General features: G+C 37.0%; 2 protein-coding genes across 3 annotated transcripts; both read right to left on the reverse strand.

Moving 5' to 3' along the window:
• Positions 1 to 3,020: 3,020 nt before the first annotated feature.
• LOC143463315 (uncharacterized) lies at positions 3,021 to 6,453 on the reverse strand. Of its 2 annotated transcripts, none has more exons than XM_076961776.1 (9): positions 6,341 to 6,453; positions 6,064 to 6,123; positions 5,014 to 5,123; positions 4,809 to 4,935; positions 4,541 to 4,641; positions 4,177 to 4,301; positions 3,974 to 4,109; positions 3,525 to 3,609; positions 3,021 to 3,457 (listed from the first exon to the last, which is right to left on the reverse strand). In XM_076961776.1, exons 2-9 carry the CDS (start codon positions 6,104 to 6,106, stop codon positions 3,441 to 3,443), a joined length of 744 nt encoding a protein of 247 aa, XP_076817891.1. In that variant the 5' UTR covers positions 6,107 to 6,123; positions 6,341 to 6,453; the 3' UTR covers positions 3,021 to 3,440. The 2 variants fall into 2 exon arrangements, with proteins under 2 accessions (XP_076817891.1, XP_076817890.1); XM_076961775.1 differs by having other exon boundaries at positions 6,064 to 6,179; positions 6,341 to 6,451.
• A 1,013-nt stretch (positions 6,454 to 7,466) lies between these two features.
• Positions 7,467 to 26,334, reverse strand: LOC143463415 (uncharacterized). The gene is made up of 17 exons (XM_076961880.1): positions 25,679 to 26,334; positions 25,472 to 25,606; positions 24,400 to 24,468; positions 20,693 to 20,856; positions 18,716 to 18,869; positions 18,509 to 18,644; positions 16,457 to 16,638; positions 14,639 to 14,779; positions 11,682 to 11,771; positions 10,865 to 11,623; positions 9,790 to 9,887; positions 9,230 to 9,384; positions 8,621 to 8,706; positions 8,305 to 8,541; positions 8,059 to 8,197; positions 7,839 to 7,985; positions 7,467 to 7,708 (listed from the first exon to the last, which is right to left on the reverse strand). The coding sequence occupies exons 1-17, from the start codon at positions 25,722 to 25,724 to the stop codon at positions 7,531 to 7,533; spliced, it is 2,916 nt and encodes a 971-aa protein (XP_076817995.1). The 5' UTR covers positions 25,725 to 26,334; the 3' UTR covers positions 7,467 to 7,530.
• Between the last annotated feature and the right edge of the window lie 1,103 nt (positions 26,335 to 27,437).

Raw genomic sequence — 27,437 nt, forward strand, 5'->3', positions numbered from 1 at the left:
AGCCAAGGAGACGTTGACAATCGTTGTAGCAAGATACATGATGACCTTAAAGGTAGAGGCTACATGCAATGATTGCACACATTATGTTTTGTTGTTGGAAAGTTAAGTTTGTACGATCATGTTGAAAATCGATCTGACTGGCGCCTCAGTTGTCAGACAGCTTGAGGCTGTTTACTTGTGGCCGTGGACCAGGCTGCTTACGTTTTATTCACGCAAGAGTGGCTTAAGAGCTTAAGGCCGGGAATCGAACCTGGAACCAACCAAACCGGGTGCAGTGTCGAGTCACACGAGCTAAGAATTAACTCGTGTAAACCATGCGGTGTAGCACATATGACCACCTAAATGCATCTGCTGTTAAATGGTATTTAACATGACGCTCCCCGGCATTCTCTCGTATGGGGCTGGGTTATCAATTGACGGTTCGCTGGTTTGAACTCACAACTTCTCGATTGAATGTGAACATACAGTGAGTGGCGCTTTAACCAATGTTGTTATCGTGGTACTATAACTTACTTCAACTATTCAAACAATTACCTTTGTTAAGTATAAAAACTGCAGCTACTGCTATTGCATATTGCTTTCGTTTGCGGGAAAATGTTGCAAATTCTATTCCATTCCATTCCACCTGACCACTGTACCATAGGAAAAAGCATCCTCAGGCAGGTTCAAATTTTTATATTTTAGTGTGTATATGAGTTTTTGTTTTTCTGAATAAAAGATATGCTACACGGTTCTAAGGACCCCACAACCTGGCCACCTCTCTACTATGGTTTATGCACAAACACGTCTTTAAGTATAAAATTATATTATGCCAGGAAAATACATGAATCAGAAGGAACTTTTTTGAAATAAGCAAAATATAACAAGCAGCTCGTTAGCTTTCATCTAGCACCATTTTGAAGAAAATCGACATCGTCAAAATTTATCGCAAATACCAGTAAATAGGACAATACAAAAATAAGTGCAAATTTACTTGAATAGGAAATGCGATTGAAAAGTTGCTCAAGTGTGGCATTGACCTGATGAATTTAACCCGAATAGGTTAATGAAACGTCGACAGAAAATAGAGTTTTGTTTTTCACCAGTTGATCGTTGTGTTTGATGGTTATTATGCTTGGTGGCAACCATGTGACAAATGGAATAAAAATTAAAGTATATCAGCGCTAGGTGTCGCATACGAGTCAGATTAATTTAGGCGTCCAAACTGCAAAGGTCGACACATGTTATGGTAATATGCAAACTCTCTTGAAACTAAATAAGAATTGCACCAAATGCACAGAGGAGCTTCTGCATAAAAACTCGCACAAAATTCAAAAATCAACGTTTTAAAATAATCGATAAAGCACAACGTCTCAACAGTCATTATTACGTAATAAACTCACAATAAGACACTTTTCAAATTACATAACAATGATGCATATTTTTTTCAATTCGAGTGCAAGGAAATAAATTACCTATAAAAGCAATTATATGTTCTGAAACACGGTGAAATACACAGCATGTGAACATTTAAGTGCAAATTGCTTTTGGTGACTTGGTCAACATTCGGCCAAAAGGCATTTAAACGATTTAATACAACATGATTTGTGAGCAAAGTTAAAAAAACCTTTTAAAAATATTCCTACTGTATTTTCATTCCTGACATACTTATTTCATACTAAGTTGCATATGAAAGTTGCCATAGATTTAATTTGACCTAGTGAGTATATTGGATCGTTTCTAAAGAAATTGTTCTACATGAAGTTGAGTTGGGAAATGAATATGAACGAATTCTTCACTGATGCCTCCCGGTCACAAAAATAGTTGATTCGCAATTCACCATCCAATGTTCGCATCTTGGCTAATTCCACTTTCTTGGTTATGAGATGTAAGAGTTAGTGACTTGAACTTGGGAGTTGGACTTGAGGGAAGTGTCGCTTTACAAGATTGGCGTACGAGTTCCATCCTTCATTCCTTAACAAGGAATCCTCCCATTTTACAGCTAGTCAATTAGCTCCTTTTGCTTTACTATCTTTTAATAGCATTTCTTAGATAAAAAAAACCATCTTTCCACAACAAAGTCCAAACGTAGACTGACCTAACACTCGTTCAGCACTTCCCGGCCTAGCGCAACACCAACACAGATTCCACCGTTGTCACACAATCAGAAAATAAACGCGGGTCGCTAAACACAAATTAGGCTATTATAATAAACGATTGTGAATAAACAGTGTACAATGTGATGGCTCTAAAACGGGTGCATAAAAATAATCCCGTGACACACGTACTGGAATTATTTGTTTGTCGGAATGTAACACAATTTTATATTCAATTTACAGTGAGTTAAGCTCTGTTTTGTTCGATTGGTTCGGTAATAGCCTAATAGGGCAGCAATTAAATCTGTATGTGCGATATCTGTCTTTAACACATTGGATCGAGAACTCGGTGCAGTGACATCTTATGTAAGCTACATTACAGTTTGTGCAATAAAGGGGGTTTGTCAGTCTGGAGTCGTTTCTTCCTTTTCGACAGCACTTCTTCGAAATGTAAGGAATTCACTACATACGCATCGTAGGCTACGTTCACAGTTTCGTCCAACGGAAAATGGGATAAGTCACGTTGGGTCTGAAAGTTTCAGATTTGCAATGGATGACTAACTTATCTTGGACAACCTCTCCACCGAATGATTGGTTCAGAACGACTTCAGGTAAGTGCTCAAAGACGATCTAGAATCTAGATAAATGACGCCCGTCCTTATTTTTCATAGATTAATTGGAGATTAAAGAATTCAATTCCCAGCTTCATCAGCTTTGCAGAGTTTGTTTCCTAAATTCAGTTTCAGGAATCTCAGAACACTGAGATGAAACGAATAAAATATTCGTTTCATGAATAAAAGGTTTTCTGCCTTTCTAAATTTATAGCAGAGCGATCTTCATTTGTTTTCAAACATTTCTGGCAATCGCTTTCCTGGTAACTTCAGTCAAGCAGTCTCAGTATTTGGACTCCGTGGACCAGAAGCGGCCTCTCTTGCGATGCGATAATTTAACCCGGATAATTTATTGAAGAAAATGTCAATGTACACGATCGAGTAACTCAGCAGCGTGATTAAGCGCGTGGAAAAGCACAAAATGAAAATAAGCACCAAGTTTAGCAAAAAACTTGAATATAAATAAGAAGACAAAAGTGCTTTTGAGTGCGATCAGACAACGTGACAGGCACCATTCAGGGCATATTAAAGCAGCAACAGCTACACCTGTGTATAACCGTCGCAGCGACTGTTCACTGGCGCCGGAAAACGCTTGCATATGCAAGAAAATGGTCAAATGTTCACCAAACTGCAATATGAACATACGTGGAATATTATCAATGCAGAGCAAAATGTTATTATTACGTCATAAAGTAGATTGCACGAAGTCATCATAAAAGTGTTTGTGTGGTCAATTCATTCGAGATCCATATTTTCACACCGCTTCATCATCTGTGTAGCAACAACAATTAGTAAACTTTTCGCAATGAGTGAAATTACGTGAGATTATTTCAACTACCGAATGCTTCCTCCAACTGAGACACATCTTCAGAAGTCGTTGTTTCATCCTCTCCAACTACATCATTTTCCTTGGTGGAAGAAACCTTAAAATACGATTGTTTTTAATCATAAAGCAGTGCGATAATTTTGCCATGAAAGCAGATGACGTTTTCATACGTGGCACATATTTCGTCAATGCTGATTATTACCAAACAATACGGCGCGGCAGGAAATATGAAACAAATAGAAGGAAATAGCTCAACAGAACATCCTGAGAAACAATGCACAGCTGACAGCATGTTTGAATGATTTTATTCACACAGATATAGAGGTGTTGGCAAGCTCACAATACTTTACATAATCTGCCACATACTCTTTTCCACTAACCTAATATTGTCATGAATTCGTTATGTTAAAATCATCTCTATATTATAACAATATTACAATTATATTAACTTCTCCACTCACCTTTGTGACTCCCGCTAGTTTGACCACAGAAGCGAGTTGGTTGTATGTTTCAGTCATCTTTATTTGTTCTTGCAATTTAAGCCTCGTCTCTTCCAAGCTCTTTTGTAGGCTCGACATGTTTTCAACCTGATTTGTGCTGAAATTGAAAAAACAAGTTTGACAAGTACTTGGTAATTTTTCTCCCAGATGCCGTTTCAACTCACATGATCTTTGCTTGCTGCTCAACAACTGCATCAGTTTCATTGCACTGCATGAGCTCTGTCTTAAGTTGCTTGATGATGTCATCAAATCTTTCCATCTCTTGTACAGCCACACTCTTTGATTCTCTCTGCAAGCAAATCGTCACATTCAACTTCTACATCAGTGGACCGCCAATAACTTAAACACTGTTTACAAATATAACTTGACGACATGCAAGAAATGCCACGAAGCAACTTATTTTACTTCAAGGGCAAATATATTAGATGTGTGCAGGATTATGGAATTACTTTGAAATGTCACTTCACTTGTAATTAATTATATTATTAAAAGTGTTTTAGTTTCTCTGTAAACTGTTGAAATACTGACCAATTCATTTTGGCATTCATCACGTGATTGGACAATCTCGTTTAATCTTTCCTGCAGTGTGTCACGCTCCAGCGAAACTTCTCCAAGAGCGCTGATCTCATCTAGAGAGAAGTCGTCATTTTGTCAATTATAATTCAGACAGATAGCATTGTTGCACCAACGTAGGATTTGAAAAATGAAATTTATGAATAGAAACCAAACATTCTCCGTGGATAAAACAACATTTCATAGGAAGCCATTAAAGATAAAACGTATTTGTGACTCAAACCTTGGAGTTTCTTCAGCAATATTTCCTTGTCCTTGGCTTGTTGTTTGAAGGACTCTGCTTCCTCTCTAGCGCCCTCCTTTTCCATCAAAATTGCTTCAATCTCTCTTTTCGTTTGGTCCAATTCATCCTTTTTAGCAAATCAGCATGTGGGCTGACATACGACAAAGACACGAGTCCTCACATAAAGAAAATGAACATCACTGACCTGATAACCCCAAGAGGATTTCATGAACACGATGGCAATAACTGTTGTCAGGACAAAACCGGCGACCAAACCAATCAAAACTCTTCCTCTACAAAAGTGGTTGATGCGATCTGTGCGAGACATTTAAGAACAATTTTTATGGATCAAGGCATAGGACAGCACAGCTTGCAAATATCTCTGGTGAAAGCCAAAATATTTTTTTTTTCCAGCAGTTTATTTTTTTTTATGCAAGAATTATCAAGCTTAGGAGGTATCTATTACGCATTATCCTGGTTATTATGTTGTGATATTTGGCGGGAAGTGTGTTGCAACATTGTTACATCACTTTTATACATGACGAAAGTATAATCATAGTATGTTATGATGCGACTTAAATTGCCATCTAAGTTTGACGTATCAAAATTATAGCTTTTAATATTTGTGAGTTGACAATGTTCTTGCGTTATGCGCTTTTGCAATAACAAAATGTATGACATATATAATACATAACTAGACAACGTCGGAATAAAATGACTTCCGAAAAAACAAATGCAGCACATTGCTTGATCTTACACTAAATGAGTTACGGTTTTGAATAAATGTGGGGCTAAAAATTACTGCCAGATTCACACAATTTGTCACCACACAGAGCTAAAATATCAACTTTCTAAAAAGTAAAAACTTTTAATTTGAAATTGCTCTGATAAACAAGTTGCATGATGTGTTGTAAAATGTTAAAAACACAGATTTGGAAAAGAATAACAGTGTCAATAACGCAAAAACAATTTTGCTAGTTTTGGGTTAGAAATCCCAGTGCAATCATGAAACAACAGTGATATATGCACAATTAATTCTATCCCCCGTGTGCTAAGCAAACATTCCGATCTGTGGTATTACAGGGCATAATAGGCTTTACAGTGAAAATAAGCAAGTAGAAATCTTCTCCTTGGTTTTTACCCCAAACCAGAAATAAAGCATCAAGCCACTAATAATTTTAAATTAAATCCTAACGAGTAGAAGCAGTAAGTTTATGAAAATAGTTTATTAATCGAAATTCACGAAAAGCCTTACAATTTTCCATAGTCGAAAAGTTGTAATGATCTTTGGAAATCATCGGTATGAAGACAGTAGCTTTGAACAATAATCAATAGAATTATGCAAAATCAGCAGAAAGACCTACCAGCAACCTACGGTTTATAGAAAACGAAGTATGTAGCAAATATAGACATAAATCAGCAGCCTAAATACTTAAGAGAAAGCCTAGATACTTAAGAAATAGGTTAAGAGCCGCTATGACGTATGAACATTCTCATGCTATAAACACTTAAGCCTCCATGACCTCATGTACCTGAAACATATCGCAGACAATGAACAGCTGTTATGCACTTGTCGACCGCTGAGTAAGCCTGCTTATCAACCAACACACAGCCAACCACGACCTACACCCGTCATATGCAAATGTTACCATCTATGACCAGCAGCAAATCACGTAGCGAAACGAGTCATGCATAGACATCTTGTTATGATTGCATGACATTAGAAACTTCCTTGAAACTAACAATGACATTGCATTGCTCGAACGTCTAGTTGCCAAGTTGCTTGCTTGCCAAGCGCACGTTCTGACAAACACGCATTGTTTAGTTTTTTTCTATGTTCATTCAGTAAGTTTCGGAATATAAACTCTTTACAGCTAGACACTGAACAAAGGCAAGTGTCGTTTATGCCTTGCTCGAGAACATTAAAAAGTAAACCAGCGCTTGTTTTGGCGCCTGCAGTCGGGAAACTCCACATCATCACGAACCCGGCGCTCTAATACCTCTGCTACAATTAGGTACTTTTGCAAGTTTACAGGGGTATTTAATAAGTTGCATCGTAGATATGATTGTATTGCATGGACAATTTTGATTAAATTCTTTCACAAATATAAAACTCGTTCTATTGTGACGATTACGTCACGACTCACGAGTTGTTTGGAATTTAATTTGGGATTTTGTAATTCAGTTGTTTACCAGACTTGAGTTTTCCTTAATGACATCAGATAATTTCCTCGATTGAACTTGTATGCCACATATTTATACCGATGTTTTGTTTACAACCTTCCCTTTTCCCTTTTACTGTCTCATTGGTTACTGAGCGCGATGTAACATTCAGCAAGATTTGCCCGAACGCAAAAGCCTTTGTGTTATAATAAATAAAATGGGAACTTTATAAGTTAGTAATTTGTATAGACAGAATCAAGCAACTAACAGCATAGTCACGCAAAGTTGAGAAATGAGAACTCATCCATCGAAGCAGAAGTAAAACAAGTTATCAACCATCAATCGTCCTCGCTCACATTCTAACATATACCGCCAGCATATGCGGTCTTTATGACAGATATGTTCGTTGTGTAATACCTCACACGAGTAGTGCACAAGCGAATTATAAATTTGTCATACCATAACGACCAGAATTAATTTGATTTGCGACGCGAGTCAAGTCAAGTCAAGTTTATATTTTCCAGCAATCATAAAAATTTTAACGAAGTAAAATCACACATCACTTAGTGGACAAAATCTCAAGTCTAGAACGACCATGATTGCAAAGTATGTCAGCTTTGCCATCAGCGTTTGCATCAAGAAGAATGACCTCATCGCTGGGCCCGGTGCAGAAGTAAGATTGATAAACTGCATCTGCGTTAAAGCGCCCGTTGTGGGACAACCTGATCGATAACAATCTGCCAGAATATAATAAAGAATATAAAAAATCGACAATTTAACGCAAACCGAGCAACCGGGGCCATGGAAAGTTATTGCTGACTGAACAAAGGATAAAATATTTCAAAATCCTAAAATTATGACACTTACCTTTTATCTTTGTCCTGACACAGCAAATCATCCAAGCCATCACCATTAAAATCTGCTGAATATTTCGCCCCTCTACTGCAGTCCTGCATGTAACCAGACCAGACTGGTTGGCCAAAATGTCCAGATACATCTGCATACCCCACATGGCTGTTAACAGAAGATTGTGCATCAAACAGAGCTTTGCAGAGAGCAAGAAAGTGGTCAGTGAAGTAAAACTCACAAAGTGCCGCTGTCCTCACCACACATCACATCTTTTCTCTTGTCGCCGTTAAAATCGCCAAACACCCACCGAAGTGTTTTGGATGCCGGGCAGAGATTATTGGACGGTTTTATCGGCGTTCTTCTGAACATCTTGTTTACTGGAAGAAAGAAATTCATGAAACGAAAGACAAGTTCCAAATGTAGGTTTATTACTGACACAAGTCATCTATGTTACCAGACATCAGGAATTGAAGCGTATGCTTACTAGGCTCAGTGCTGTACACTCTGTAAGTAGCCCTATTGGACGGACACGGCTGGGTGTTGCAGTTTATGACCTCATAGTATGAGCCCAAGTATTGACCATCCTTACACTCGTCGAGGTCCGCAGACTCCACTTTCCCATTCCCCTTCCTTTGACAATAACGAGTTTTGATCGTTCTACCGCCCCCGCAGGTGACTTGACATTGGAATACTTCAATCCAAGGAGACCATTGAGGAGGTCCTGTACGGATATTTTGATCGCAGTTGAAAGAAAAACATCTGAGTTTACCACTTTGTATGAGTTGAGTGGCGTGAAATACCTCCCGTGCATTCCCCCACAGTGCACGCTTGTCCTTCTGAGCTGTGTCCAACGCACTTGTTCTTCCCTCCCTTGCATATTCTTGACCTGAAGAGACAGCGCAGGTATTAGAGAAGCAATAAACCTTATGCAACATTTCCCAGATAACTTGATTAAACTAGGCGACACCTTACATGGCTTCGACAAAGTCATTTGCTCTCATTGTCAGGGTTGTACCCAAGTTATTTTTGACTCGAGTTGAGTCAACGCCTTTAACTTAAAAACTATTCTCACGTCACACCATGCGTTGCATTAAATCGGTAACTATGACGTCATGGCTGTCTGCAATTCATTATGGTTAATTCTTCTTACAGAATTGTAATTTTAAGAAAATCATTCGTGTTTGTTTCCAAAAGCTGTCTTTCTTGCCGTCACAATGTAACTTAAATCAAGTCAAATCAATTAGGCGAACTGGAGTAATTACAACACTGTCACTGCTGAAGTGAAACACCGAAATAAAGTTGGAATAAAACTTATTAGCCTATGGTGAATCTGCACATAATTAAACATCAAGTTCATATCAAATAATACAAATCCAAAGCAAGGTTAGGGCTGTACTTCACTGTTCGACCTGAGTTTGTAGGAGAGTCCACAAGTGCGTGAACATTTTCCATAATTGGACCAGGGTTCCCATTCAGATTGAGGTCCACAATTGCTTGGACGCTCGCTGTCTGTGCACTCCTTGTATTTTAATCTCTCTTCCTTGGGGTATTTCTCGTAGCATTTCTACAGGAACACCGCAATAACAAATTCTCTATTTTTAATAACATAATGTTTTATTATTAACAAAAGTTCGTAGCCAAATTACTTTGAAGTAAAAGGAAATTCTGAAACCAGTGACTTTAAAGCAAAGAAGAGTCGTCAGCAAGTATACCAGAAAAAACTATTCAAAAGTATTTAGTAAATAAACATTTGTTGTCAAAAATTAGTCACAAAATGCTACATTTTTCTCTAAATACATTACATTTTCTACATTTTCTCTTCTTATATATAAACTAACTTTGCATTTGAGGTACTTAGTAGTTCTTGTAATAAAATATATGAAATTGATAAAGTCTCAAAAACATTCAGTGTCAGCCAACATCTTGCTTGTTATTATATTAAGTATGGGATACATTCACAATTACTTACATATGGAATTCCACCGATGCATTGTCGAAAAGACAATTTGTACTCGGTGGTACACGTGCATTTTGTCCATGGTTTATAGCTACCCCAGCGCAGAGCACCTAAACAATAAATATTCAGCCGAAATTCTCGATAATTTACAAACATGTGAGCTACGATAACATACATTGCAAGTAAAAACGTTTCAAAAATACTCTGGCTAAGTAATTTTGTTGTCACAATGATGGAAAATATCGTGTTTGCTTAAAAACAATATAAAAGTTATTTTGACAAATCCAAGGTTTGCTGTTTGTGGCTGCAACGACTGCAGTTGCACTTTTAAGTGACCTCAATTTAATTGTATGGAATCAACTTGATACAAAGTTTAAGATGTGACCACCGAGGTTTACGAAACCATTTTATAAAAGTTTTCCTTGCCCACAAAAAATCATCAAACTGTCAAAGACGATTGATGCTTAGTGATGATTGATGCTTAGTGATGATTGATGCTTAGTGCAACAAAAGCAAACTTCATAATCTTAAAGCATTAATTTTAATCAAGACCTGTTTTAAGTTAGACTGAGCTAAAAGGCAACTCTGCTAATTGTCATTGCTAGTATATGAAGAATGTTGCAGGTGATTTAGATTCCATCATAAATATCAACTTTAAGACATGATTTTTGTTTTTCTCAGATCTTACACTTTGTCTAAACTGATGCACCAAATAGAAAGCTCGAATCCATTAGTCGTTAAGAATGTGTGGGAAAATTTAAAATTGAAATATATTTTAGCATTCTCCAAATGTTGCGTTATAATTGGGATTTACAAAGCAGTAAAATTCATCACGAATAAATGCATGATTACAAACACAACACGCACAAAACCACCTCATTTTCACAAACAAGCGTGTAATGACTTTCAAGGTCGATTTTGGGCCTTCACATGAGTTGAAGGCAGCCTGCTAGACATAAAAATGGATACACTACGCAAAGCTTTGTTACATGGAGACTAGAGCTATCCACGTTGCAGTCACAGAAAAATGTAAAAGGTATTAAAATTAAAAAAAAGCAACTTTAAGCTTATTAGTTCCATCACCTACCAGTACCGGTTCCACCGCCAGTGGAGCCGCCACCAGTCGTTCCCCCGCCAGTGGTGCCGCCACCAGTCGTTCCCCCGCCAGTAGAGCCGCCACCAGTCGTTCCCCCGCCAGTAGAGCCGCCACCAGTCGTTCCCCCGCCAGTGGAGCCGCCACCAGTCGTTCCCCCGCCAGTGGAGCCGCCACCAGTCGTTCCCCCGCCAGTGGAGCCGCCACCAGTCGTTCCCCCGCCAGTAGAGCCGCCACCAGTCGTTCCCCCGCCAGTAGAGCCGCCGCCAGTCGTTTCCCCGCCAGTGGAGCCGCCACCAGTCGTTCCCCCGCCAGTGGAGCCGCCACCAGTCGTTCCCCCGCCAGTAGAGCCGGCACCAGTCGTTCCCCCACCAGTAGAGCCGCCACCAGTCGTTCCCCCGCCAGTAGAGCCGCCACCAGTCGTTCCCCCGCCACCAGTCGTTCCCCCGCCACCAGTCGTTCCCCCGCCAGTGGAGCCGCCACCAGTTGTTCCCCCGCCAGTAGAGCCGCCACCAGTCGTTCCCCCGCCAGTGGAGCCGCCACCAGTCGTTCCTCCGCCAGTGGAGCCGCCGCCAGTAGAGCCGCCACCAGTCGTTCCCCCGCCAGTGGAGCCGCCACCAGTCGTTCCCCCGCCAGTAGAGCCGCCACCAGTCGTTCCCCCGCCAGTGGAGCCGCCACCAGTCGTTCCCCCGCCAGTGGAGCCGCCGCCAGTAGAGCCGCCACCAGTCGTTCCCCCGCCAGTGGAGCCACCACCTGCAAAAGGAAGAATGACCAACTACACCAACTTAAAGCGCTGAACTAAACGTCTTACCTTTTAGTTTATCACAATACAGTTTGTTCAACTCGTCAATATCGTGTTGTGTGGGTTCTTTACCACCAGGTTGACCACGAACCACAGTTCCTAAAATCAAAACATTTTTCAAATGAAAGAAAAAAGTGCCAAAATATTGCTATCAGCTAAACAAATGCAAAAATTGCAATATATTTTTGCCCTACAACTAGTAGTTTACCTGTTGCGGACTAGATTTCATTCTGCTGTTAGAGTAATAATTAAGCATTTTAAAAATCTTTATAATTATGACAACACAAAATGATCAAAATTTTATTTTATAAAAAACACAAGTTCAATACCAACCATATGTTTATTGTTTATAGTTATTTTATAATTTTCACTTGGAGAAGGGATGACGTATAGTTCGAAACATCTTAGTTATTTTTTGTAAACAGTATTAGTCCGCTGTAAACAAAAGTCTATTGTCAATATTTTTCTGAGCTTCTCTCCTGTCTTAATATGTATATGAGGGGCTGTAGAACATTTGCCAACTTGATGTATGTACATACATATAATTCAATTTTCTCCACAGACTCCTTGTGAATTCACACGCATGTGTCAGTTTTTATTTCATCTTGAGCTAGTCTTGTAGTCTGAGGAAACAAACTCAGGTGAATAGAGCAGATGTTCAAGTTGAAGCCACAATCTTGAACAATAACAAGTGGATTTGAGGGATGACGATGAACCAATGGTTTTGCAACCCAATAGGATGAGGCTTGCGTCATTTCGAGGTGGTTGAATAACAATGCATCATGAAGATACACAAATCTGTAGCAATATAATGTCAAATGTTGGAGAGTGACATGTCATAGATTTCGCTGATGATTTCTTGATTGGTGACGGTGATAGATTTTTCTTGATAGGATACTTTTCCGGGCTGTTCCTGCTCCCTTTAAAATCAGGCATTTCTAAACATGTTGTATGAAACAGCACCAACTTGCAAAGTAGTCACTGTGGTCTCGTGGACTTTATTAAAGTTAAGTTGTTGCTGAGGACATACGGAATGAATGACTATCCAATAACCAATTTATACGTTTTCTCTACAAAAATCTTACTAAACCAGTTATTGGTAAAACAAAGCATGAGTAGAGGTGTAGTGGGGGTATAAGCCCAATAACATTTTTGTCTTTGCTACAAGAACAAATGATGTATAATTCGTTGCTGAAGTACCAACAGTATTCATTAAATCGTTTTGAAAGCAATTGCTTGTATGGCAATGTTAACGTGGTAACATTTAACAGTTATCGTCTTGTCAAATTCCACCATACTGCATTTGAAGACTATCAAAATCGCGTATGATTAATTTTATTACCTTTGTTTTGTTTATCGATTCATCTTGGGTTCCGTTATACACTCCTACACCTCCGTTATCAGTGTCCTCAGTGTTATCAGTGTCCTCAGTGGGTAGATAAGAACAAAATGCAAATGAGACCTAACAGCTTCATGGTGATCATGAGTTGGACGCATGGCAAAGGCGTGATTTGCATGAACTTAAGCAATTTTTAAATTTTTTGGGGTATCCAAGTAAACGTGTGAACGCAACGAACGGTGTTTGAACGCAATACATCAGAATATATTTTGGGTGCCCAACCTTTTGTGTCCCAAGATCTACTCTTTAAGCAGCCAACCTCCCGGAATCTACCAATCTAGTGTCAACATCACAAATTCATGTGCATCATTCTCGGTGTTTCTTCACAATCTCAAATGTTTTCAAATTCCCCATTTCAAAACATACATTTCATTGTGATGTCAAAATGAAATTTACCAAGCAAAATAAACTCGGACGTAAAACTTAAACGAGCAAAGATCTGCTCGATCCCCTACACTAAAGAAAAGTTTAAATTTTTTTACAAAACAAAAACACATTTAACGTATTTAAACATGTAATCACAGCTAAATTGCTTTATTTGGTAAAAACAAGCAAAAGCACTAAAACTGAACTTCCTCCCCATCTCCTTTTTTGGAAATTTTCTTTTTTTTTTTTTGATTTTTTTCTAAACTTAAATTTCTTGCTTGCTGAAAGCAGACATCACATCACAAACATATACCTATAGAGAAAAGTTCCTTCATAAGCAGAGCTGAGGCTGGTTATTTGTAAGCGATAGCTATCAATCACGAGCATCTTTTGATAATTGAATTTTATGTAAAATAAATCAAGATTTGCGTTGAGCAACCGATAGATCATTCCATCAACTACTTTTCTATTGAACATGGCATATAATAAAGAGTTGTGTTGATCACAGACTGCACTCAATCAAACTTGAGCATCGTTTCTTGTTACGAAAATAACACATCTTAAAGAAGTAAAGGAAGAGCAACATGCACAGTCTAAACAACTTAAAACAGCAACATTGCTGAAAGAACAACTGGCTACAAAACAGTTAGAAGTATTGTTTATTTACTATGATGACTAGCATGATGTTGAAACTAATGCAACAAGTTCTTAAACTGCTTTGAAGTTGGAAAAACCACTTCATGAATATTGCTTAAACCTTGAAAGATGCTTGAAAAGTTATCAATTTTATTGCTCCAAACATTTGGTTGATTTGAATCAACTAATATACTATTTATAGATCACAGTAATGCACAAAAAGTGGTATAAAGCTGCTTATTCAAAGTTTATTCGATTACTCGGTAGAAGTAATCTCCTTAACTTACAAAACAAAACATATAAAAAACATTATTTTTTTGTAAAGACCTCGCAGTCCACTGGTTGAAAACTTCTGATTTAAATGTAACATTTATTTTCTGCACTTGTTCTACTGATAAAAAAATTGTGTCAAAGTAATCTAAGTTCATTTCTTTCAACAGTACATAGAAATATGAAAAACAAAGATATAAGTTATTATCTGCAATTTGTAAAAACCAAACAATATTTCATGACACTTTAATACTGATATTAATCAAAATAATACGAAGAAAAACAGGTCTCTTACCGTCTAACAGTGTCATTGTAGGGAGACCTTTTTTTACTCTAAAGAAATAAAATCCATAATGCAGGATTGATTTATAATCATATGGAGAACCCAAGTCAATCACTTCTTTAGGGTCACGCTTTTCATAGTTATCTTCGAAACCTTTAAAGATTGCAACAACAACCAATTCTTAAATCAAACAATAGTTGCCGGTAAATATAATAAGGAAAATATCTTTTATGATAAGGCCAGTTTATCACCTAAATTGTGTCGCAAATTTGGCCTCCTATTATGATGATGAGGGTGATCATTATGACGTCACAATGTAAAAATAACATGCTTGATGACCGGCATTTAAATTAGAGTAGCTTTGGTAGATGTGATATAGTTTAACTACCGCATTTCAAATGGAATACGTCTCCAAATTGTAATGATTATGACCTGGTTTGGAAAAGATTTTTTGAAACTAGACTTTACGGGTAAAAAAATTACTCATGCGCTCAGTCAAGCATAAAATAAAACGATCCTAACTTTCCCTATAGCTTATACCTTGCACAATTATATTTTTCAAACAACATGCTCACAAGAAAGAATATTCAAAATATTTAACAGACTTTTGGTCAGAGTAAAGAACTTATAATAGACTGATAATAGTCAAACACAGCAGGTTACTTGTTGTTCTAGTTGTTGATGGTGATAGTTAATCGATAAATATGCGATTTTTGCCACTTATTTATGGCAATAATTGTTTAACCATTACATATTAATACAAATCCTTCCTCCAGTATATTTAACGGCAACTACTCTTTGATTTAAGATCATCTTGGTTTTGGACTTGCCCCTTACTTTAACCATATTATAAATATGTATGATATGTCTTTTACCAATAAAACAGTACGATGCAATTTCTGTAATTTAAATAGAATAATTTTATACAAGTTTTAAAATCTAGCAACAAGCACAAAAATGAGGTGATTGATTTACAATTTTGTGTGGTTCATGTTCACATTGTTGTAAACATGAGTCGTTAACATAATATGTTGCACTTCAGGAATAAATGTTATTACGTCAAACTTCAACACAAGCTCTTGCTGGCATAAGCCTGCTTTATCAGGTGTAATAAGATATTGAAGTCATATTCTTTTGAGTTGGTGTCATCAGTTGGTAAATCTATGTGGTTCATTATTGCTGGTATATGATCCAATTTTTTATTCACAATGTTTGGCTAAGAAAAGATAAATGTTGTGGAAAAGGCCATGGTTTGAAAACCTTTGGCTTTCCAATTCCCACACCTTATGTTTATCTAAGCAGTGGCTTTTGCATATCTGTGTTTTATACTTTGTGCTTTTTAGACATCTGCTGCCAGCAAGTACAGTAATTCTAGAACAAGAAACAATCGTTTTGAAAAAGGCACAAATGAAATATGGCTTATGTGCATGGTTTATTGAATTATTAAATCGTATTATCAATTTTGTTTCTCTTGATACCAATGATTGTTAGCATAAATTTCAAGTGGGAGACGAATATTGAATGCGATGTGTATGTTGTGTTTATGTTTTTCTTGGCTAAAAGTACGGCAATAAAAATGCAAAGTGTGATTAAATCGAAATAAGAAATAACATTTATATGCCTTTGAATCATTTCGTTGCAATTCTAAGAATGCGTAATGTCAAACTCAGTTATTCCTATTGCTAGTCAAAATGCTATTTTGAGATCAACACCAAAGTACATGAGCCCGGCCGCTGATATAAAAGGAAGATTTTTGTTGTGTGACTGGCCTGTAAATCCCATTTACATTGATAATAACGCGGCTTGAGCTGGCATTTATAATCAACTCACCTTCCATAATATTGTCAAATTTAACTATGACGTGATCGTCACGGTCTGGTCTTGATTGCTCGTGGAAGAAACCCAACATGTGTAATACTTCATGGAAGACATTTTTCCATTTTCTGCAGAACCAAGGCATCCCTATCAGCTGAGGCTTTTCAGGATCATCATACGACTTCCCAATGTCAGACCTATAAGTCATTCAAGATGATGCTTCTAACAGTTACAGTTGAAAATAGTAACAAAACTATGATTTTTTTCGTTAAAAATATGAATTGCCCAATTAATTGTTTCAACACAATGCTTTGCTCAATGACGTTGTAAGTCTGGTTGTGAACATTTATTAGGGGCAGTAAATTATTTGTGGCTGAAAATTTGGTCACTTTTGTGCTGTTTCATGGCACCACTTTGCACCAGGTTGTTAAGGCTTGGATAAAATTTAAAAATCCCAGGATCAGGATTTTCTGAGTTTTTTTTTACGTAATCAACAATCTCCAACCATCAGATCAATTTCTAAAATCGTCTGCAAAGATTCAAACGACATGATTTCAAAATTGTCTTCAATGCCATCATATGTGAGCATGACTTGTAGCATCCAGCTGTATTGACACCGATAAAGTCTTGGAACATCTAACGAGAGTTTTACTTAAGATACTCGGTCAAAGATAAGTACAAAGCTAGAAAGTGCCAGTTTGATAGAGTTAGGCCTAACATGTAGTACAGCCCACCCTGCTTCATTACTACAAGCTTGATCTACGTATAAGCAATAAAAGTTCATTTAAAAACAATTTTCGGCTCTTATCTGTTCATTCTATATAGGCTATTATCTATGAATTACTGACAGTTTAACAAAATTAATTATGCAAAAATTCATTGCCGTCAAGTTAAGAGGTACTTTCCATTAAAAATTCTATGATACAGAAATAGCAAAAAGCGTTAAAATCACGAGATCACGAGATTTCCTGGGGTCCAACCCTCCTTGCTGACCATGCTGATTGTTTAAATTCAAAGAATTTGTAACTCAACGCCAATTGATTAACTATTACATCTCGGCGCTTCAACGTGCAATAGTAACTGCTGCAGGCAAAAATGTTAACAAAAAAAAATTTGATGCTTTAACAAAAGGGTTTATGAAGATATCTTAAAAATCATCTGAAATAAAGTCACAAGTAACTAAGCGTTGCACAGAAAAACAGGATTCTACGTCGTTAAACCAGTTAAAACTAAACCTAGTTTGCTTGCGTCAAAATTTGCGTTTTGTCTCAACAATATGTTTAATCAAAAATAAGTTACTTGTTATGTATAGTACATATTACATAACAACAATACAATATATACTGTATTATACATATACAATGAGAAGTCGTTAACCCGAAGAACCGGAATCCCCGTTATCCGACACAAAACTGCTGGAAACGGATTTCTTCCTATGAATTTTACCCCTTTAATCTGGAATTTAATCCCATTTAACCTACTGTCCCGACTCCGACATAAACTTTTTGGAAAAAATGTGCAAATAAATAGCAATAAAATCCGATAAACCGGATTATTAAGAGTGAAGCGAAAATGATTCACGATTGTCCTAGATACAGTAGTTAGTTGACGAAAACAATGGCCGGTTATCTATGCATAATAATGTTGCAGTTTCACTCTTTAAACTCCTACACATACTTTGAATTGGAGTAAGGGCATACTGCTTTTTGAACACCGTGCTACATTTGCAACATTGATTGGTTTTTTGCTTTCCGATAATCCTGATACCTCGCTAAACCGACATTTTATGACGAAACAAAATGGTCTGTATTAACGAGGTCTGACTGCATTAATATATAATAAGTTACACATTGATTAAATCATCATGCTGTTAGTCATTTTGTTGTTTGAAGCTTGCGTACCACCTTTTGGGAGCTGTATAATTTCACAAACTGTTTAATGGTGAAACCTATTGTTTGCATTTTAGATACATGAAGACTTTTAACTTAAAATTTAACTACCTTAAACAAAAATATATGAACACTGATCTCAGCTGGTTCAATAAAAAGTGTGTTAGTTAGCACATACCAACATCCACCATCTGAAATATATTTAACATGGAAAGAATTTGATGATGGTACATAAGGTTTAAATTTGAAGCAGGATTTTTCTTCAAACATTTTATGTGCTTTTTTTATCTCCTTCATTCCAACTGCATCTGTACCTAAAACATCACCAACCCAGAACTTTAGGACCAGAGTGGCAAAAAAGTTTGCAACAATGAGGGAAACTTACTTGCATTGTCATCTGCTGTGAAGTAAATTACATATTTTCCATTTTCAACTTCATCGTCCCAAAGAAAGTTTTTTACCGTTTTGGTGGTAGTTTGTTTTATTGCTGACCCAACAAGGAGTGAGAAATCTTCATTCTCTTTATGATAACCATAAGCCTGAACAGAAGCACAATGTGGTATTAAAATATTTAAAATGACAGAAATCTTCACAGGTCATGGATCAGCCTCTTTCTTACAATGGAATACCAAGCTGTTCCATACATCTAACAGTTTTTGTTGAAGTTCAACAATCATGTTTGTCAAGAATCAGCAAAGGAACCGTCTGCAACTGTAAGATGATTTATGGGTGGCTTTGAGCAAAACTCAACAATGAACAACAAAAAAATGAATCCTCAAAACTTTCACTAAATTAAACCTTGAAACTACACTTAGAATTTACTAACACTTCAATTGCTTGTTGAATGTAGTTGCTAAGAAATAGACGCAATTATGGCTTTCTCAATAACTGTGTTTTGTAAGCCTGTATTACAGTGCAACTACCAACAATCACCCATTTTTGTTAGACAGTTTTTAATGGTCGTGTACCATAAGGTTGTCACCCCCGTCTTAATAAGTCCAAAGAAAGTTTTCGGTGCCCTTCACCAAACCAACAATGAAACATGCCAATAAACAAACAAAAACACACATGTGTGTCATAAGTTAACAAAAATTGGTCACATTTTTGGACTGCAGTGCAGTGTTCCTCACAGCTAGTACAGATATCGAACCCTGAAGATGCCCAACGATGCCTTTGTCAAACCTTGCCGGTTAAATTCAAATAAAAAATGGGATGTAGTTATGTTTTAACACTATAACGGCCAATATGGTCATTTTGAAATTTTAAGGCGCAGAATATCTTGAGTTTTCCGAAGTAATAAGCAGGAATTCTTATGCTGAGCCGAAGACTGCGTTTAGAAATATTTTAGAAGGTGGTTTACCTCCAAAGGCCGTTAACGGTCAATATGACCGCTATACTAAAACTATCGATTCTAAACATTTTGTTATCTTCAGACATTGTCTTTCTATTTTCTGATGAATTGATTTGATTTGTGATGTCATAGAGTCATTTACCGAGAAGAAATGAACACCTCAGGAAGCAGTTATAATAAGTTTTCCCAATTATCCCTTAGCATTGGAAAGAGACCGACTTCAGATAATGGAAGAATTTGTGAAAGGACGAGGTTTCAAGATGAGGTTTCATATTCAAGCTTGCCACAGAACTACGTGAAGATTATATCCTTGAAAGATCATATCCTTGAAAGATCATATCCTTGAAAGATCATATCCTTGAAAGATCATATCCTTGAAAGAACATATCCTTGAAAGATCATATCCTTGAAAGATCAAGCAGAAATGTTACAATTGCTGAACCTCACTCGCTATCGAACAGGCTCATTTTGGGCTTGTTAAGCGGATGGACTTGCAAAACGAGATGTGTGTTTTCGTCAAGCTAGAGCCTATAAATGACTGTACACAATACCCACGCAACAGACCAGTTTGTTGTCGCATGTCGCATGTCGCATGTCGCACAACTTAATTAGCAATTTTGGCTGCACACTTCGCTAAGATTTCACGTTACTGTAGTTCTTAAAATTCTGATTCACACATCGCTACAGTTATAGTACATCAAACTATGATTACATGTACAAATAACGACCAACAATCACGTTTGTGACCCAACAGCTGCTTGGGATACTGTAGATAGTTTGCCGACCAGATTGAGGACTTATTAAACAGACTTTTAGGCTTATAAATTGGGGCATTTTACTACAGAAACAAATGGAGTAAATCGGGACCGTGCTAAATTGGGCTTAACAGGTGGCTGGGCTTACAAAGCGGCGACTACTGTACTTACAACCCTTTACCAAGTTAAATTAACCTGAAAAATAACAACAACACCATTTAAAAGTAGAAGCTAAAGTATAGGATTTGTGGTTTACCTGCATGAATTTTGGCAGTTCATTCTCGCTGATATGGATGTCGCCTTCAAATGTTTTGGTGTCCCCTGCACACAAACAGCTCACTGGGCATCTATTGCTGTCTTTTTCATAACCAAAAGGGCAGGGCGAGGAGCACAGTGACATATCAAATTCACAATCCACTTCTACGAAACAAATATTATTGTATTATTGCAGCTAAGACAGGGTTCTTTAACTTTTTGGGACATGCCCCTTTGACGGTACCTAAGCAATCCCACCCCCCACATCATCGCAAAATAAAAGAGTATTAAAGAAAACAAAAATTTAATTGCAATTAAATTTCATTAATGGGAAGGATGAAGTTGTTTTTGGAAAACCAAACGTTTAATTCGAGGCTTTGTAGAAGATAATGCATATCTTAGGTCGGCTTCACAGTCAAGTTTGTTCCTAGGTTTTGTCTTTATATTGACGAGTGTAGAAAAAGCCACTTTCACACAGGAATGTGGATGAAAATGGAAGAAGTGTACGTATAGCCACACTACCCACACTCTTATATATGTGCCAATGTTTCGCCCAGAAATTAGTTAGTGGCATTGCCTCAAAGTCATCTTTTGTAGTGGAACTGCACTTCATTTCCAAGAATTCCTCCTGCAAATCGTCCGAAAGAATGTCCTCGTTAAGCCGAAAGGGATTCCTTGTCATTTTCCATTCTGGAAGTTCAGTGTCACCCAAGTCTGGGAAATAGCGTTGGAATTCCTGTTTTAAAAGTCGAAGGTGGGTTTCAACTTCAGTCTTAAGCTTGCCCTCCAGTTCAATTCCTTTATTCTTGAGTGCAGTATCTAAGTTGGGAAATGAAGCTGCGTTTCTTTTTTAAACTCGGCGATGCTACAGGACCAGTTTCACCACGAAAGCAAGAACGGCATCGTAGACACTGATACGGTTAGCATTCTTACTTTGTAAGAGCAGATTTAAGCTATCAAGGGCCTGGAAAATGTCTGCGAGGTATGCCAACGCCAACTGAAATCCCTCTGATGAAAATGGCAGAAGGAGATCCTGTTTCCCATTAGCTTCAAGAAATAGCTGTAGTTCATCTCTCATTTCATACACACACGTAGAATGATGACAGAATGTAATGAGATCTGCCAACTGCTGTACTTCAGCGTGATAATAGGTGTATATACCAGAATATATTCTGGCTACAGCAGCATTGTCGGCTTCTATATATGAACAAACTCAAAAATAACAAATGAAGCGAAGAAGCTAAAAATCTTAAAACTATTAAGATCTGATACTACTAACATCAGGGCTTTGGAGCAGGCGTAAATGTTAAATTGCTTCAGCTCCGTAGCTCTCTTTTATCATAAATTAGCTCCAGCTCCAGAGTTCATTATGTCAAAAACTGAGGTTTATGGATGAACGCTCAATTTGGAATATCTAGCTCAATGGGTCGGTCAGTAGTCAGTGCCATCAGTTGCAGCTATGAACATGTGATTGCTCAGCTGTCAAATCTCCATCAATTCTTAATTTTGGAAGGGTTGCTGTTAAATTATGTGAATTCAGCCAATAGTAGTAGGTTAGTAGCATGGCATCTTATGAAATACATCAGTATTTATATATCGGAAATATATCGGTATACACCTCCGTTGAAAATGCACGGCTCCAGGAACAAAGACCTGACTAAAACACAAAGTTTGAACAAAATTTCAACCTGCAATTGGCAAGTAATGACTATAATTAATACAAGTACAGAGTAAACAAATCAGTAAAAACAGCAAAAGCTCAGAACAAACGAAAAAGCTGAGACTGTGCAGGGCTGCAAGCTTAGCCTAAAAAACTTCACCACAAGGTCTGATTTGTCATTAACTAAAAATCCCTTGCTTTCAAATTTTAAAAACCTTGTTTTCCACTGCAAAAATGTGGCAAAAGCACAATTTTTGGGTTCAGGGAAACACAAATCGGAAATATTAACTTCATCAAGATCATCGAAAAATTGTTGCTCCAGGTTCCAGCTTAGAACGGGGCTGCAGGTGTTTAAACTGGCTGTTTGGAGATCGAAACAGGCACTAAAAAGCTCTACTGTAGTTTCTAATGCAACATATGCGTACACCAACAGCAACACGACCAACAACTTTTTCCATGATGAAGCTGATATTGAGGTAAATAAAGCTCAGGTATGTGTCAAGATTGGTCACAATGTTGATCAACAAACCAACAACTTGGCATGTTGCTGCTTCACTCAAGAATAAAACCTTAGGAATGTCAGCAATTAAAGGGTTATTAGTGAGCCTGTAAATCAGGGGTCGGCAACCTTTTGCTAGTCACGGGCCAAATGTCGAGTATACAACTCTTCAGCGGGCCGGAATTTTTACTAATACTATAATTCAGACTCAGTTCAGTATAATACGCTACATTACTGCAAACTCAATCATACCAATCACAAAGAGAGCAAAATATATATATTCACACTTCAACAACACAGCAATAATGTGACACTTGAAGCTGCTTGCTTTGTGAAAGTTTTTCAACATCTGGTGACAAGTCAGATGAAGCAAGAAACAGAACACTTTCTAAATGGGCGTCGGAAATGCGTGATCCTAGCTTGCTCTTCATGAAATTCATTGATGAAAACATTTGCTCACATGTGTACGTGCAACCAAACATCGATGCCATGTTTTTGCATTGTTGGTCAAGCTGGTACTTTTTGTAAAAGTCAAGCAGCGATATGCCCTTTGTATGAAATTCTGCCTTCAATTCGTCACTCTTTGTATCTATAACGACTAGTCTAGTCTACAAACGATCTCGTACTTAGTACGATATACTAGTCTACCGCCTTCGCACCAGTTTTATGGCGTAACAACACTAATACGACGTACTTATGGCGTAACAATACCACAGTTTTTTCAAACAGTGCTAACACTGCAGTATGAAAATCAATAAGAAACGGCGGGCCATATTCTTGTGATAACTAATTAATATGTATCGGGCTGGACAATTGCGCTTGGTGGGCCGTAGGTTGCCGACCCTTGCTGTAAATCAACGATTGTACAGATACAGAGTGTAATGAAAGTGACACCCTTGCAAACCTAGGTGAGCGCATTCTTGTGTTTCAGCCAGGGCTTTAGTTGGCAGCTACCTGGGTATGTTTACGCCCACTTTTTACAACAAGTTTTAAAATTATGGAAGACGTTTATCGAAGCAGTCTGTGTAAAAGGATCAGGCCAATGATGAAGCTGATTGGATTGTTGGTAAACACACAGCAGACGTGGAAGATACCTTGTAGTAAAGTAGATTCAATGCAGGAAACAAAATGTTTGAGAAGCAATGCTGCAAGAGTTCTTCCAGGTGTATGTTTTGGTCAGCAATAAATCATGAAAGTTTGATGTTGTCACAGTGAAAATTTCACAAAAAATTAGCTTTTAAAAAACGACCATTAAATTTTATTTTATAATCTATTCACTTTGTTTAAAAGAGTTTTTTTTACGTTTAGGAAAATTACTGCACATAGCATTACGCATGCCTCCTGCTAAAAAGTGAGAAAAACAGATAAACTGTGGGGTATTACAGCGATCATAGCCACATAGATATGACTCAAACAGAAAAACAATAAAGAAATTATGAGAAGATTGTATTCTTTATAACTGAGCCATTCTCAAATGAAACAAGTATCTGCCCAATTGCTGCGGGAGACAAGACAACCTTAGAATAAATAAATAGCTTTAACAGCTCACCTGGACATGTCATCCGTTCCCAGCTATCTTCATAGCTGCTTCTGACAATCTGGCATGGATCCGACGGCCCTGTTTAAGTGATCAACTTCATTTTACAGTAAATAGAACATGTAAATTTATGAACATTTAAAATTAAAAGCAAATGTATCATAAAATCATTTAAAATAAAACTGTTATCTACCAAGCAATAAAAAACACTCTCCCATTGTAGTTATTGAGTCTGAATCATTTCAATTGTTATTCGGTCGAGTGCTCAGTATATATCGTTATAATGACATCACCTAATTATATTGCGTATACACAGTGGGATTGCATGATGTCAATAATTAGTAAATCCACATCAAATGCTCGTGAAAATATCATACAATGCAGGCAAAAAACACCTGGCAAAACTAGTTAATGCTACAGTTGCGTCACTTTGTTCGATATAACACTTATCCTGGCTTAATAAAAGGTACAACTGTATATTGCAGATATGTGCACTGGACCATGTCCAAGAATGCCAGTACTTGGGTAAGTACTCGTCCCATCCCAAGTTTGATCAAATGAAGCACAGATTGCTGTTCAGTGTAGTAACCACTCGAGTCAATGACTCGACTTGTGTCGACTCACATTTTTAAAGTACTAGTTGTTAATTTATTAGCCAACTTAATTACAGACATTTGATTTCGTTACGAACAATCGGTTAAACGTACAGCCAATGGCATGACTTGATTTGACGACTTGCATTATACTTTAACTTGACTTCATCCAATTAGTAATTTGACTCGAATTGACTTAAGTTAATTTCCAAAATAACTTGACTTGACTCGAGTCTTCAAAAAATGACTTGGTTACTATATTCTACTGTTGCTGTTTGATATCTGCATTGTTATTGAATTGAGGGTTAAAAAAATTGACTAAATTTAATCTAGAATGCATTGGAACCTCACATTTGAAATATTAAGGTATCATGAATTTCCATGCAGAAAACAGCTTTAAAAGAATTTTTAATGTAATTAGCAGTTGCTGCTGATGCTACAAAATGTATGCAGACTGGCAGCCAAAGCTAAGGCAATGCTATTCAAGCTACCTGTAAGTGTAGCAGCCAAAGTGGAAGCAATACCAGCAACGACCAAGAAAACAGCTCCAATTTTTAGATATGTGCCATTTAGGTTTTCCACATCCTTTTTCTTTACACTTGACAATGGTTTTTTTTGTATTGTTGCTAGAAATTAATAAAAACCTCAGAGGTTAGCAAATTTATGAACAATAAATAAAACCCAAGCAAAGATCGTACCATTGGTCTTTCCTCCAGAAGGTGAGATAGCTGAAAAGCCTTCCATAAGTTTGAAACCAAAATTTATTCAAGAACCAGGCTTCATATAATAATTAGTATAAACCTGACTTGCTGCTTAAAAATAGATTGGGTCGGATTTCTTGACCTGAGATCCACTTTAACAAAATCTAATCTTGAATTTTTGCAAATTAATTTATAAATGCAATTTTCTCAGTTGTAATGGTGTCTATCTACTGTAACTTTAAATTGACTACAGAATCAATAGTTTAAGCAATAGTCATTAAAGCATCCAAATGCATATAAACATTATATTTTATATATCCGTTTTCAGTAACGGTCTTGTTTTGCACCTGAAGGTGATTAAGATATGAATTTTCTTCCTAGTTTGTTATAGTTTTGAAGCTTCATTTCATTCACTTATGACATAAAGTTATAGAAACATGCTTATCACATTACGAGAAAATGTGTTTATGTTACAATCACAAGGCCCAGACTTCCTTAGATGTGTTGAGAATAATAAACAGCATATCTATACAATGTCCTGTCTTATGCTATGATGTGCACGATTTTCAAGATGTAAGTATAATCGTTTTGCTTGTATCATCCTTTTTCAGTGTAATTTGGAATTTCATCTGCTGTCGGCTACTAAAGCCTGCATCTCGTGATGTTGTTCTAGTCTGACTGATATCATGATATCAATGAAATTAACATTTACAGTGACAATCTTTGTCGAGTAGAATGCAAGTTCAATCATATCATAATTCTGGCAGCAGAAGATTTCACGACCGATTGATGCAAGACTCATTGAATATAGCCTGAACAACTCAAGCTATAACATACCATGTAAGCATGAACTATAAGCAAAGTCAATACAGGTATGTATTGACTACGCTACAAGTCTAATTCAATACCAACTGAAGAAGCCTAGCTGGTTTTCTAGGAGTTTAAAACATTTTCTTTCAATTTGGACTTGTTAGCTTATCAAACTGTGATAATATTATGAATTAATGTAATATAAGTTTGTGGAAAACATAGAATTCTCGTCTATCGAATCAGTGAAGCATAACACTGCGTGACGTAATCAATCTCTTTGTGCTTGTTGTGAGTTATTCATTCCTTTCTTGCTATTAGGTTCAACACCGCAACATGTCTTTATGCTGTTGCTGTCACAATGTTTTATCTTGATGTATTCGTTCAAAGAAGCTTCAATATAATCAGAATATACAGTTGTCAAGGTGTACAATTAATTCTAAGACTAAGAAAAGCAGAACAACGACCTTGAGGCTCATTTATCATCAAGGATAATAAACATTTCAACCGACAAACGTTGTAGTGATTTGGTCGCCCTTACAGGATAAGGTACGACATACAACCATTTCATTACAAAACCATTATTATAAAGTATACAAAGAATTCCTTCAAAATTAAAAATACATTTTTGAAGTGACTATTTCACCGTAAGTAGGTCACGCAGCCTATTGAGATATGCGGTAATATTAGAAGGACCTGCGGAACGGGTAGGCTATGCAAAAAGTTTATTTTAGGTATTTAAGTTTTTTTGGAGTTAGATTTTGATTAGAAAGTAGCTTTAGGTTAGGCTTAAGTTATTATGTTTTATTGATTAAGTTATGTTAACAAGAAACTGCGAAAAATAGTTTCGAATACACGATTTTTTCAGTAAACTACAGTAGTGACAGCAATACTTTTTGACAACAACTTTTCACTTTGAATACGACGTCAATTGACATTTTTCGCGTGA

The sequence above is a fragment of the Clavelina lepadiformis genome, chromosome 6 (assembly GCF_947623445.1).
Source record: "Clavelina lepadiformis chromosome 6, kaClaLepa1.1, whole genome shotgun sequence".
Lineage (NCBI taxonomy): Eukaryota > Metazoa > Chordata > Ascidiacea > Aplousobranchia > Clavelinidae > Clavelina > Clavelina lepadiformis.